The 15,809-nt window shown below is 36.4% G+C and overlaps 1 protein-coding gene across 1 annotated transcript in view; it reads right to left on the bottom strand.

Annotated features, from left to right (window-relative positions):
* ry (xanthine dehydrogenase rosy) overlaps positions 1-15,809 on the bottom strand; it is a 99,664-nt gene that overhangs the window by 75,719 nt on the left and 8,136 nt on the right. Inside the window, exons 2-4 of the mRNA XM_075368360.1 lie at positions 11,546-11,603; positions 7,999-8,095; positions 2,841-3,085 (exon numbers count right to left, since the gene is read on the bottom strand). Of these exons, the coding sequence (XP_075224475.1) occupies positions 2,841-3,085; positions 7,999-8,095; positions 11,546-11,603 (400 nt within the window). The remainder of the gene's footprint in view (positions 1-2,840; positions 3,086-7,998; positions 8,096-11,545; positions 11,604-15,809) is intronic.

Genomic DNA, 15,809 nt, shown 5'->3' with positions numbered 1-15,809 from the left:
TTTACTAGTACCACTGGAACATGACTGTACACAGCAGTAGTTTGTAAACTCTCTGCATATGTACCTCACCTTGTCAACTAATACAAGTATGTTTTGTTTATCGATGAGGCAAATTATACACGAGACAGCGTCAAAAATTTATGCAATAAGTAATCATGGGCAGAAGTAAATCCTCATGAAATGATTGAAGACCATTTTCAATGTCGATTTAGTGTCAAGGTATGGTGCGGCCTACTTCACAATCAGTTGTTTGGACGTTCATATTACCAAGCCACTTAAATGCTGGATCTACTTGCATTTTCTTCAAGAAGAATTTCCGCAGCTGCTCATATATGTTTGTCTAGCGCTAAGACGCAAAGTACACTTCCAGCATGAATGGAGTGCCTTCCCAATTCTCTTGTGTCATTTCCACTCACTTAAATCATCTTTTCCCTGAGAAATGGATCGATCAGGAAGGTCCAAATTTTTGAACAATTATTATAAACTGGTACATATACTGCACTTTGGTGTGTACTGTTTCTAAATAAAATTTGAATTTTTCTAATCTTTCTATGTTTTATTCAACATATTTTTCTACACCATTTTGTTCAGAATTAAATTGTCTACAAATTTCTTTTTTATGTTTTTCGTGTTTATTACCCATTTAACAAAGATAATATATGTCAAACTTACAAAAAAAAAAAAAACACCATTTTTTACCCCAATTTATTTGTTTTTACCCCAACTTTCTCAAAAACTACTTCCATTCTGAAACATATTTTATTCAATATTTCAGGTCAAAAACCATATAAAATCATTAATTTTGTCCCTTAATTAATGTCCTAAAAATTTCAATATGACCTCATTTCACCAAGGTAGCTGAAATCAGAGTGAAATCTTTCACTAGCCGTAACTCGCAAAAGAAGCATTTTAGGACATATGTTTACATGGTCTTTGTCCATTATTTTACGAGTATGATAGGTTATGAAATTTCCAGTAGAACTTTGTGATACATTCTATATATAAATTATATTTCAGTGGGTTAATCCTCATAGTTTTATCAATGTATGGGACTGTTATTGTTACAGAATATAAAAGATACAATTCCTTTAAAAACAAATATATTTTACATAAGCAAGGAAGATGGTAAAATGCGTGTTAAAAATTGATGTTCCTGTTATCCAGAAAATATTAACCAAATAGTATTAAAGTAGGTTACAGTGAATTTACTACTTTAGCTGAGTGAATCAGGCCTAAAAGTTTAAGTTCTTGATAAGACTTAATTCTGGATTTCAAGAATTAGAAGGTTCAGGTTTGCTCATTAGGCTAATTGTGTAACCATCATATAGGAATAAAGTCCCTGGATTGATCCACAGGCTACCTCTCCTCATACCATATTCAGGTTGCTCTGGCTCATCTCAATCCCTGTAGAGAAAGAGGCGCCATCCCTGCTCCATTTCTAATCCTGATGGGCTTTTACCAAAGACTGTCTTTTAGATCCTTCCAAATCTTGGCTAGATGTGTTTTGTTTGGAGTTTATGTTAGTTAGTAGTACACTGATGGTAATGTAGCTTGTGACATTCTGGCTGGGGCTTTACTGAAAGATGTCATTGCCGAGGTACTGAAAATAACTTCTGATAAAGCCCATGAGTGCTAGGTACAGAAGAGGTGGTGTGGCGACCGAAACCATCATATGGAGGGTGTATTCCTCTATGGGGTCTGGATGTATGAAAAAACCCTTCTAAATCTTATAAAACATCACAGTCATCAGTTTGGCCTCTGTCAGGATGCTACCAATGCAAATGCCTTGGCAGACATTTCCATCAGTGTACTTAAACAACCTATGTCTTCGAATGCTTTCTTCCAACCACGACCACCTACCATAACTCACAACCTTCATCTATGGAATTAACCAATTTGCAGAAGCATGATATCTGTGCCCTCCTCTAACACCAAAGGTTTCGCACAAAAACTTTACCAATATCTAATTTCATTTAGACTATGCACTAAGATCGTTACTTGATTGAGCCTTTAAACACCAAAAAAACTATTCTCACACCAACAAAACAAGTGTTGATTGCAACAACAATTTTATCCTACAATTCAGTTTACTCTAAGTCCTCTTGATTTATTTGAAAATCAAGAAAAAACTCACAAATTTAATAAGCTTCTAATAAAAATATACCCTATCTCTCTCTCCTTGGGTCTGCTTTTGGGAGTAAGATCAATGTCTACATCCTCCTAAATTATAACTCCATCACGAAGTTCTCCATACATCCATTCTCATCCTAACAAAGAATATCTCAGGGCTCGATGCCAAAATGCTTATCAGTCCTGGCAACATCAGCAATCCAAAGTGGATTTGACCTATACCGAAGAAGAAGAAAAAGAGAGCAAGAATAAAGAAAAGCAATGGCTGAAGAAAAAGATGGTCTAATTCAGAACAACCATGCATAAGACAAACTACATTCATTAGAGGATAGCTCTAGTGAAGAAGGGAATCATGCTAACCATAACATTTTATGAGATTGAGGCATGTTTACCAAAGATGGGAGCAAGCATTTTGCATTTTTCTAGTTTAAATATTCACTTTAACAAAAATTACTTTTCCCTCAGTAATTAAAGAATTACCTGAAAACTTCACAGGGTTCTTAAAGTAATAAGTTCACCAGACCATTATTTGAGATATGTAAAAATATTCAACTTAACTATTTTAGAGAGACTGCTGGAGGTTTGACAAGGCACAATAAAACATATTTACAATAATCTCAATAATAATTGCAATACATACAATAAAAAAAAATCACTTTAATTTTAATTAACGAGGAAATGTTTTTTATTAGTTAAAAATAAAAACTAACCTTGAAAAGCTGTTTCAATATCATTCATGGATGGTCTTTTATTAGCTGGTAGGGATCGTAATAAAGTATACATTGACATAACAATACCAGGTGTACAAAATCCACATTGTGATCCATGTGCAAGGGCAATCCTCTGTTGTACTGGATGAAGACGTGTCTGTGTACTTCCTATACCTTCTACAGTTGTTACAGCTAAACCATGCATTGAACATACTGGTGCAAGACATGCATTTACAGAATAATGACTAAATAGTTGAGGATAATTTATAAGTGACATTATTATTTTAAATATATATATATATATATATATTTATTTTACACTAATAAACTTATTTTACATTATAAACTTATTTAATATATCATAACAAATTTTTTTTTAAATTATGAAATAAAAGTGTGATTACAAAAAACAATTGAGATTAAAATAATTACTTATGATGAACTAAAATTTACTGTTTTGATAATTGAATACATTAACTGTTCTTAAAAGTGTTCTGTTATTTTTCTTTTAAAATAATTACTTTATTTTCACATCTTTTCAACAATGAATAAATGCCTATTTGTAGAATTTGACTTAAAAAATTTAATTGCAGGAAATAAGGATGGAAGTTTTCTTTAAATTTAATCAATTATTAAAATTTCTAATAAAAACAACATTTGTAAAAATATAATATGAATATTAGAATTAATTAATGAAATATTTCTGTAAAAGTTCATAAGTGGGCTTAAAATAAATAAAACATTTTAAAGATTAAATATAGTTTACTATTTCATAACTGTTGGAGATACAGTTATAAAATCTACGTAAGAGATATGTTTCACAAGATGAAAAAAATCACATGTTCAAAAGAATTTATTTAGAAATATGATAGATACCCAATACCATGATTAACATGAGATGATAAAACCCAATATGGAAACTTGAGATACTCTAAATATTTACGCATAGTCTTGAATTGCCACTAAAGTTGAAACAAGTATTGTAAAGACTATTAAGAAAACATGATATTTAGAACAAAATTACAGGTAGAGTTAATGTGATAGAGCTAAAATCAGATAGTCTTTTGCAGTATGTAATCCAGTTTCAATGTGTAACAATGAAATTGAATTACATACAGTAGCTGTATTAAAACATAATAACAACTTATAAAAAAAATCACTTGGCAAGAAGAATGCCACTTTTATACAAAAAAAACCCATGATACTATGTAAAGTATTGCATACTTTTATAACAAGTTTTTAAGGACTGACTTCTTAAATCTCCATTTTTAAAAAACTTCATTAGATTCCTAGATAATCGAAAAGATCACCCAGCCGATTCTAGTCATAATAAACATTATCAAGTCAATTCAGCTAATGTTTAGGATTACAGAGCCGATTCTAGAAACAATAACAACGTACTAATCCAGTTACCGATCCGAGTAAGAATGAAGTAGCACCACCAACAGAGAATCCAAACAAACATTTTCCTGCATGTTCCTCTACCGAATAACGATAATACCACTCTTTGAAGTAAGGTGAAAGAATAATTGTAATACACTCAGTCTCTCTCCACCATGAGAAGGGTTAGGAGATCAAAACGTCTCGTCAGTAATAAAATCTGTAAGGATAAGGTGAGGTAGTCTAAACAAATTGTCAGTCTTAAGCGAGATGGCAGACTGTTAACAACTCTTAACAGTCTGCCATCTCGCAGACTGCAGGAGCTGCAGGGGAGTTAGGATCTTATATTGGAGAAAAGGCGTTAAAAGGTGCGAAAAAGGTAGTATGAAAGGTGATTAAAAAAAGGTATAGATATTATTGCCGGTAGAATTTTACATATTCCGGCTATCAGTAATGCGGTCTGGGAAGAAAATAAGGATAACGCTTAAAGAGAGGCGATCCGGTATAAACAAGTTGGAGGCCGTTTGTAAAGAACACGAGATTGCATACACTACCTAGCGATAACGAAAACAGAGCAGCAGCTGATCGTAAATTAGCCGATCACGTTTGCGAAAGAGTGATGGCTAAAGATTTGAGTATCGCAGGTAAAGCTACTGCATTGGCAGTTACAAACGCGATGAAACTAAAAACGAAGTTCGTGGTGAATGTGGTGGTGGTGGTGGTGGAAGAATAAGCAAAGACGTATAAAAATAAATAACATAAAACATTTTGTAGAGATGATGAAAAGAAAACCAAGCACCGGAGGGAGGCGATTATACCTTAAACCCTATCCTTTCACAGGCACTGGTGTACGCGGTAAGAATAAAAAAGCATCGTCGTCGTCAACGTCGTCTTCGATAAAAAGAATACCAGTGCGACCGCTATCGAATTGCTGTGGTACGCGTAAGACTAGTAGCAGGCTTTCGAGGAGTCTTCATGTTGGACGCAAAAACCGCAGCTTACCAAGTCGGCGATAGTGAATTGAGTGCAGTACCAGTCACGGAACGCATTCGGTATGTTATGGAAAACACGGGAGGATTGTAGACTATTTTGACAGTTTCGGTAATTTGCGTCCACTGAACGAATTGATGCGTTATTTTCCGTCCGACTCTATTATTAATTACAATTATCAAACCAGACAGCGTATAGACACAGTTATCTGTGGTCATTTATGTCTTCAATTCCTCAGTCGTGGATCGTCCGTATACCAGTAAACATCGTCATGTTCTGTATAAGTGAAAATACGTGGTTATTACACGCTAAATTCTTTCCGTCCTTGGATCTAATCACTGGTGAGTAAGAATTAGCGTATATAAAACTAACCACGTACAACTCGATACCGAATGTGGAAGAAGGGAACAACTCCTTTACCGGCTAAAAAGAAAAATATTAAGCTGACATTACCGACTGGATCGTAAGAAGTGGACGATATCGCTAAAACATTAAGCGACGAATTGAAAGACAAACACAAAATAGTATTGCTTATGCAACCGAATAACAATACGTTAAAATGTGAACTTAGATGCAACGCATCACCGTTGACAAACAAAGCGGTACCGTTTCTGTTCGAGGAGATACGGTATGAGATACACAGAACGGAAATGTGTCGCGTTCAGGAGTTAGAAGTAACGACGATCATAAAAAATATTCTGTCGTTACGTAAAAGTGAAGGCAACAGTTTGGAAAACTTCGGAGAGAATGTGGCTGATAAATTCGTTTTGGAGGAAAAACCGGAAGGTTTTGCTTCTATGTATCTCTGCGTATGCTAATAGGATTTGCCGAAGACGATTGTCACATAATATTGAACGAGAAACAAAAGGTAGTTTTGCTTCGATCTTCAAGCGACATAAAAGCGCTTGTACCTTCGAAAGAGGCGCCCGATTCCAAGTTGAAGGTGACGAAGATGAAGTGGAAGATTCTATATGTTCATATTACCGACACAATGTGATTGCAATTGTTGAAAGTAGTAGAACGAGATAGGTCTTGGCTATCGCTTTTCGTACGTGGCAGATCCACGAATATCCGGCTCTACCGTAAACAAACGTATATTCTTGAAGGTTAAAGACGTGTCCAACAACGGAGAAACCGATGCATATGATATACAATTTACAGGCCGATAAAAAGGATAAGGCCACAAACACGATGACCAATTTCGATAATTGGTAAACGTTCATCTGTATTTGAATTCACAGTACTATCCGTACGAAAATCTGCAAGGTGATGTGAATATGATGTACGAAATATTCGCCAACTTTCGCTCCTATAATTACAGTGTCCCGCTTACAGTTTGACGGATTTCAAAGCTAGTGTACCGCTGATAATTATCGAATGATCCAGACAAAACGAATAGCTCAATACAGGAACCCCAGACGTGCGTATTAATTTTGAGACCAAAAACAGTATACCGTCCAATACGGCCGCTTCTGCCTCGATATTCACAATTGAAATTCACTGTCACGTAAACTCCGTTTAAGAAAATGTGAAAAAAGTTTGTAATGCGGGAAGTATTTACAATTGATCAAGGACTAAAAGAAGAAAAAACACTATCTTCGAGGTGTTGGTTTAAAAAATGGATAACGGTAAGCGAATTTAAATCGGGCATTGTGGTTGAAATAATCATTGCGGTATTACTGGGCGGTTTTTCGCAGCGATCGTAACAACGATGAAACCGATACAATGCATTTTTTTTCTGCGTCGCCACCGGTTCAGATTCTGTTAATACGGTCTAATTCATCGGTTGTAGAAGTGTCGTAGATTTTTTTTTACACTTTATTAAACCGAGTTATTTAACAGAGTGTACGTTTTTTCATAAAAGAGCTCCGATGTATAATTTATCTTCAGTTTAACGATGGATATGGTTAAGCCGCATCGGTGTAGATGATTAGATATTTTCCGAATCATCGCGTAAGACGTTGTCATCTGATCAAGCTTACGATCGCGGCTTTTCCCGTGCTACAAGTATAACTACGGACGTCCACAGTTTCAATACGGTAAGAGTAGTTTTCAATTACGACGCCACCTACGCCGAACTTCACAGCTGATTATAAGAATATTCCGACGGTTTGAAGATCGATATTTCAGAGAGTTTGTGCAAACATTCTATTCATTATAGTGATGAGGGTAATGTCTAATAAAAGGTTAAAAAAAATTACGCGAACAAATAGTCACAAAACGAATCGCAGTGCGAATAACAACGATGACCAAAAACAACTTTACCGATTCGATTAACGATTTGAGATGGACTGCAGCGTATGTGCGCAAGCACAGTTTTGTGATGCTAGTCACACGCTTCGTTTGCTGTGAAGGTGACAATCATGCAATCCATTGTAAAAAATTCGAGTATTTCGGACGCGGATTACCCGAATACTTGTCCTCATGTGAGTTTATTATTGTAAACGTGAAAAACCTTAACGCAATGATCGGTGAAAACAAATTTCAATTGCTACGGGATAGCCCGCATGCTTGCACGGTTATCGGTGAAAACGAACTCCGACAGTTATTTTGTAAACTGGGTGGGTGGTTATCATATACCAAATATCATCAAAATCAAAAATAGTGACGCAATAACATTTTTGAAAATTTGAATTAAAATGGAATATCCAGTGTAGAATATTTTTTCTTTGCTCTTTTTTGTTTTAGAAATACAGAGAATTGCTCTTTTTAGATAGTTATCTATTTGCTTACTCAATCTCGATGTTTTGCTATTAATTTTTCATATATTGTAATATTAAAAGGATACGTTATATTATTTTTTGTATGACTAAACTTTGACACCATTACAGTGCAAGCACCGCATCCTCCTTCTGCACATCCCAACTTTGTACCGCATAGCCTCACTGAATCATTTATTAAGGAAAAATATTCAGATTTAAACAGTAATCATAAAATGAAAACAATACAAAACATATATTAATAATAAATATCAACTAGTTACACAATGAAAAATTACTAATAATATTCCAAACTTTTTTCCTGGCTCCTAAATTCTACTTTTGAAGTGGTTCTCAATAGAAAATCGAGATAAAATTAATGTCTGTTTTAAATATTTGAACTATCTGAAACTATTTATCTTAATTTGAAGTGGTATTTAAAATCAATCTATTCCCTATTTTTCATGATCCAATTTTTTTTCAGATATATTTTGGATTTATTTTTTTCTAGACACCAAAAATTATTATAAAGTAAAATGAATAAATAGGAAATATTAATTGACTTTTTAACAAACTTAAAAAACGTAGGTTCTTAATTTGACCAACAGATTTCTTTTTATGATTGCTTTACATAACAAATCTATAGATTTCTACAATTTTTATTTTTATTTTATAGAGCAAGTTACTCTAGCAGTGTAGTAAATTTTCCCAGATAACTCAAATGGACCTACCGGGTTGGTCTAGTGGTGAACGCGTCTTCCCAAATCAGCTGATTTGGAAGGCGAGAGTTCCAGCGTTCAAGTCCTAGTAAAGCCAGTTATTTTTACACGGATTTGAATACTAGATCGTGGATACCGGTGTTCTTTTGTGGTTGGGTTTTCAATTAACCACACATCTCAGGAATGGTCGAACTGAGAATGTACAAGACTACACTTCATTTACACTCATACATATCATCCTCATTCATCCTCTGAAGTATTATCTACAAACGGTAGTTACCGGAGGCTAAACAGGAAAAGAAAGGGAAAAGATAACTCAAATGGAGAATTTTTTTAATGATAAAATTATTTGGTCATGCAGTTTGAGGATATTTTTTATTTACACATCATTGTTATTACATAATAGTATGAATTATTATAGCATAATTAAATACAGCTTGAAGTCATTCTGATGTTCAAAATATTTTTATATGAAACGTCAAGCAAACTGGTAGAAAAAACTTGAGATAATATATACTCCTGCATCAAATAATTTTCTTTCTTATTTTTATCAACATACCTATTGTTTCAGAACAGATTTTCATTCATAAAAATGCCATTTATTGTACAAGAGAAAAAATTAAGTAAACTTAAAAGATTAATTACTAAATCCAATTTAAAAGAAAATGCACAAAATAATTTTAAAAAAATTATAATATTCAATTCTTTAAATTTTTCCTTTAAGATTGGCAACAAATTAAAGGTTGAAAAGTATAATTTGAAGTTGGTTTTATTTTTTTTACCACTTTTATATTAAGTCACTCTTGGACTACGTAGGTGAGATTCATGATACGGAATCGAATTTTAAAGCACTTTCACTTATTCATTCACTCCGAAATTTTGCATACAGGTTTGCTCCTGATGACAACACATTTTAGGAACATTTTCAAGTCACTAAGATGCGTTAATTAACTTAAACTTACATATGGGATGAGGAGTCAACTGAGAAAAACGAGCGTCATGGGCTAGCTCATAACACAGTTCATTAAAGAATCGTGTACAAATAACAATACTGTTACACTTTTGTGAACGGTTTTTGATCATGCTTATATTTAGATATTTAAATATTTCAGTTATATTAAATTACAGTTATAGAAATTTGCACTGCAATATATTTTTTTTCTTTTCAGATAAAATTTAAGAATGATTTGAAAAAAAAAATTGTGTTTAATCTCTACTTCAAAATAATGTTACTTTTACTTCTTTGATCGATTTCAATGTATTTTAGAAAATTTAGAAATAAATTAGTCTATTGATAATCGCCTAACTCTTGCAGAAATAGAGGATTCAAAAAAAAACCTCAAAAAAGAGGGCGTTTGTATATACTATACATATAATTACATATTATTATTAAGAGGAAAATACAAATAATAAATTAAAATTACATTAAAAATTAAAGTAATTTAACGATTATGCAATCAATATATATGATAATATACATAACAGACAATTAAAAATTTATGTATTTTAAAACTGAATTGTTGAAAGCGAAATTTTTTGAATGAAATCAAAACTATTTATAAATTTCTGAAATTGTGTAATAAGAATAAACTGTATAATTACTAATTATGAAATCGGAATGTTCAACAGTTTTTTGAAAGGGGCACTAGGTATACAAATTTCAAAAGAAAACCATTTCTCATTAACAGAATCTTATATTCAGGCAGAATTTATACGGTCTCCTTATTCCATTAATTGTACAATTAAACTTTGATAGATTTATTTACATTAACTTTTAAAAGTTATCAATAATAGAGTAAGCTTTTTCAGGTTTTATATTCTACCGTTATTTTATCGTAAACCTTATAATTTCATGAAATAAAATGTATATTAAATAAAATCGTACATATGTTTTTCAATAATCGCAAACTGAATCGTACGATATACAAAATTAATGTATAAATTTTCACAATCTAATTTTGTTTTTTAAAACCACTCATATTAAATGCACTAGAACGTAGAAAATCAAAAAATATGTAAAAAAGTTTTTATAACACCACTCTTAAACGCACTAAAAGGTATCTCAGAATGGATTTAACAAGAAAGATGATGATATGTAAGATTATGTTATAGCTTCAAATTAAAAATCTGATGTTTTTACCAATTTTTTCATATGCATGATGAATGGCCTAAAGAGTGGGAAGCTCATGTGGAAGTACAAATCTTTGCAAATTTTTAATTTGAAGCTATGACTTTCACATAATCTTACATATCACCATCTAAGCTTCTTGTCATATCCATTCTGATATACCTTTCAGTGCGCTTAATTTAAGAGTGGTGTTTTAAAAATGTTTTTACGTATTTTTTAAAGATAGTTTTATTTTGTATACAATTAGTTATAAACATAAAGGGATGAAAAATTTCAATTCGTAAAAGAATAAAATTTACCAGGTAGAAATTCCGAAAAATGAATCTTTCAACAAAGGCAAAGCATTTTAATTTATTTATTCTTTAAAAACAGCAACATTTAATAATCTTTAAAATATTACTGTTATTATTAATAAAACTGGTTTCTTATTGAAAAAAATGTTCTATACACTTAAAAGATGAATAAAAAAATAAAAAACAGTTTGAATAAAGTGCAGCTAACTAACTACTAATCATGTAATATGATTTTACTGAACAGTGAAGCTGATAAAATTACTGGTTTGTTGAAGGCTAACCAGTACAGCTATGCGCCTTTTCTTTTGAGTGAAATCGACTGAACCAAAAGTGTCCATTATATCATTTTAAGCAATGCTGGATAAAATTTTCACAAACATATGTAAATGCAAGCAATGACACTTTCTGCATAATGAACAAGAACTTAAATTTGCACTTTACAGCTTAATCCACAGATGATGTAAAATCAAATTCATAGTATATTATGAAAGGATACATTTATTTCTCAGATAATACAATAAAGTCCATTCTGGATCAACATTGTCATCTACAACCTGAAACAAAGGATAAATCATTATTAGAGTAGGAGTGTTTATCTAATTTTTTTTGTAATTAGATAAAATAGTAAAGTTATGTTCATTCCTAAATGAAGATATTTATAAATAAATTCTAGATGATTGTTATATTATGTGCTAGCTGACTCGGCAATGCTTCGTTATTGCTAGATTTGAGTATATATTGGTACCACACATATGCCTAACTTAAAGTCAGTGGACGACAACGGTAGCAGTTCAGATGTCAGTAGGAGCACAGTATACGTACGTCACTCCCGCTGGGCAGTTCTCCCACCATAGCGGCGCTGCGGCCCCACCACTCTCAGGCTCCAATAAAAGAGCGTGCACGAGAGTGAATTTTCAAGGTCGATTCTATCCTTGGCTTCTGTAGTGAAAGGACGTGAATTATAGTGTGTCTCTGTGCAGTGCTACTAGGAACCGGCTTCTGCAGTACTTTATACCTGGATCGACTGGCTACCTGACCGACCATGTAGAGGAGTGCTGTTAGGACATCCGCTGGGCCGCACCTGCCTGTACAGCAGGCTATTGTCTACAATCAGATAAGCTTAGAATAGATTTTATTACTATTGTATTATGTAAATTGAACTTTGCTAAGTCGTTAATAATACAGTTAATAGCCTATTCAAATTTTGTATAGGTCTATTGTTAAGCCATATCGAATAATTTAATTTCCATTCTTTTTGTCTCTTGTGTATTTTATTATTACAGGAAGTGTAGTTATAAGAAGTGCTAGTCTAAGTTTTAATTTTAATTTTTAAATTTTTTCTCCTTGGTTGTATTTTCTCCTTCATGGAAGGAAAAATAAGGCCTCCTCCACCCCGTAACTGTCCGACGGTGGAGAGGAAAGCGGGTCTGGCGCTAGGAAGCGCCAGACCCGCCGGAACTCCGCGCCTCCCATGGAGGCGGAGCCCGTAGCGGGCTGCAGCAGCCGCCAACCCGCAGGCTGATGATGGGGCCCCATCACAGCCTGCTACCGTCAGGCGGGAGAAAATCCCGCCAATTATGCTGGACTGCCCTAAGGAGTGGCCAGCATTAGCGCGCGACATTAAGTCGCGTATCGGGGGACGCCTGGTGGCGAAAAGCACCGGGCTTTCAGTCAGGCTGCAGCTGGGCAGCGAGGCGGATTACCGGGCGGTGCAGAGTTTCCTGCACTCCAAGGGAATCGCCTTCCACTCCTTCCAGCTCCCGAAGGATAGGGAGCTGAAGGTGGTTATACGGGGGATCCCCTATGGGGCTGCCCCGGAGGAAATAAAGGAGGAACTGACCTCCCTTGGTTATGAGGTGGTTTCAGTTAAGAATCCGCAAATGTGGATTACGCGGTCCGGAGGCTCCAAAGGCAGCTGGACTTAGTGGAACCGTGGCTCGACATGTGGAGAATCAGGGTCAACGGTGAAAAATCGGTGGCCGTGATGTTCACATGCAAGACACGAAAACCGACCAGAGAGCTGGAAATCTCAGGGGAGAAAATCCCTTTTGAGAAAACAGTTAAGTACCTGGGGGTGGTGTTGGACAGGCGGCTTACCTTCGGCGAACATGTAAATTATGCGACCCGGAGGGCTAAGGCCGCCAGAGCCTCGCTATACCCAGTGCTGAACAGTGCCAGCCCGTACCCACTGGCAACTAAGCTCCTCATTTTTCGGCTGTACGTACTGCCGATTCTAACATATGCTTACCCGGCATGGGGGGCAGTGTTGAGCTCCTCGCTTCAAAAGAAGATCGAGGCCGTCCAAAACATCGCGTTGCGGACGATCTTTGGAGCTCTGTGGTTCGTCAGGAACGCCACTATCCGATCTGATGCGAGATTTCAATCCGTGTCCGAGGTGGGGGTGGCGCAGGCGCGCAGACTGTTCGGGAGAGCGGCTGTGTCCGAACACAGTCATCTTCGGGACATCTGCCGAGAGGACCCAACTCCGACAGTTGTAAGGAAGCGGCCTCACGCCGTACTGGACGAGCCACCGTGATGGTGCGGTGCGGTAGCCGAAAATTGACAAACCAGGCTTAGGGGCCTCCATATCGCATGAGCCACAAACGGAATAGTGCGTTAGACGCGTTTCCGGGGTCGCGAGTGAATAGTTTTTCGCGAGTTATATAGTTTAAGTCTTCAAATACGGTAAGTCGCGCATACAACAAAAACGCGTTTTTTTTTTTCGCGTGTGTTTTGTTCTGTTTCTCTTGTTTCAGAAACGGGAGAAGCGTGGATGTGGAACGACTCGACGTGCCGTCTCATCCTGCCAGTTGAAAGAAAGTAATAATTAAATTTTTTTTTTTTTTCTCGTGTGTGTGTTCTGCTTCTTCTGTTGCAGATACCAACAGCCACCACAAAAACAAATGGTTTCTTCACTGCGGCCACGCGGCCCCCCCAACCCCTTCTCAGACACACGTGTGTCTGAAGGTTAATAATTACGTGGAGTGAATAATTACTGTTTACTTCTTCCACAAAAATCGCCGCCCCAAAACCGCGAATAGGTATCACCATTTGTAAGTTCCCTATTACCTTCCTTTCCTTTCAAGAAAGAGGGAACGAGCCCAGCAGCCACCTGCCTAGCAGCGACCTGCCCAGCAGCCACTGACAGCACAGAAGAACGAAGAAACCTGCACTTTCCCCCGTTCAGCCCTTCGGGAATTACAAGGTTAATGGTATGTAACTTCGGTTACTACCAATTCTGGAAAGTGCAGGCCAAAGAAGAACGAAGAGGTCTTCGGGAGAAGAAGAGGGAGAAGATGAAGAAGACGGAAGACCAACCACTCGCCTCAACATCACGGACTGGAGTCTGGAACAGAGCCCAGCAGAGATGCGTCCTGAAGGGCAGCTATACCAGAAGCGGATGAAGAGCTTCTACACAACCTCTCCTATTTCAAAACTTACAATAAGACAAAATAACCCAGCAATTGCGACTCCTCCGGAAAAGGGGACGCATTGCTCCCTCCTTATAGCTAGTGCCCCGTTGTGGCGTATTCCTGCTAGCCTATTAAAGAGTTAGCACCGAAAGGACTTCAGTGGACGGTCTGAAGGGGAATTACGTCGGGAGGACAGGCTTTATAAGCCTAGCCTTCCGCGGTCGGCCCATGAAATGGGTTCGATAACGCTGGTTCAACAACGGATTGGAATGCAATTAAATCCGTCTTAAATTCACTAAAATAATAATAGACAAAAATTGAAAAATTAGACCCGAGATTAAAAATTAACCCTTTAAAAAAAACAAGCCCGATTAGAAAGATCCAGCAGCAAGGGACTCTGTCCAGGTTCTGCGATAAAGTAGGGAGTAATAGACTCCTGCCAACTTTGCATTCCATTCCATTCCCGAATTTTCAATTCATCATCGACCAGCACCTGGAGAAAACCAAGAAGAAGACAGAAGTTCCTTGGCCGCCTCAACGTTGGATCTCCTGGTGGCTGCCAACATTCCCGCCGGAACAGCAGGCACGGCCGGCCCGCATGGGATCGCTCGGAGAGAAACGCCTCGGCCGCGCCGGCAAAAGAAGACCGACCCGACACTGCGGGACTCCCCGAGGGCCAGCCCTGCCACGCTGTAGTAGGGACCCAACTGCCGCTGAGGGAAAGCCCGGTCTGATTTCAATGGACGAGCCGCAACTCCCCGACTACAGCCAAGTTGACTTCGCCGGAGACAAGCTTCCAGACCTAACAGCTCTTCTCAAAATTAACGACAAAAACGTCCATTTTCAGGGCTACCACAAGGTTATTTATTACAACGAGTCGTCGAACCCAATCGACGACAGCCCTTCTCAGGGCTACTACAAAGTTATTAGGTGCCACGTGCTGTCGAAGCCATTCGGCGACAATGTACGAACACAAATGAAAGTTTGATAAAACATTAAAAAACTGAATGTTACGGAACATCAAAAAATTTAACTTTTCTTTTTTCCCCTCTCTTCCTCTTTACATTAAAGTTAACTACAGAGTGACTGAAAAATAGACCCTCACAAGAACAACATATACGCTGAGGAATACATGCCCATTTTTAATAAATTTCAAAAAAAAATTGTTATCTTTTAGTTCATTACTCCTCTTGATATTATCGGACAATATTCTCCCTAAGTCGGAGCTGATCATCATTTCATTTATTTGTTTTTTGTTGTCAATCAATTAATCGCTCTTTGGTTTGATATAATTCTTCTGATCTTAATCTGTGTACACGTTCCCTAGTTTTCAAATTTTCTCTCTTT

Source organism: Lycorma delicatula, chromosome 6 (genome assembly GCF_047948215.1).
Source record: "Lycorma delicatula isolate Av1 chromosome 6, ASM4794821v1, whole genome shotgun sequence".
NCBI classification, from domain to species: domain Eukaryota; kingdom Metazoa; phylum Arthropoda; class Insecta; order Hemiptera; family Fulgoridae; genus Lycorma; species Lycorma delicatula.
This window is presented reverse-complemented; position numbering and strand designations above follow the sequence as displayed.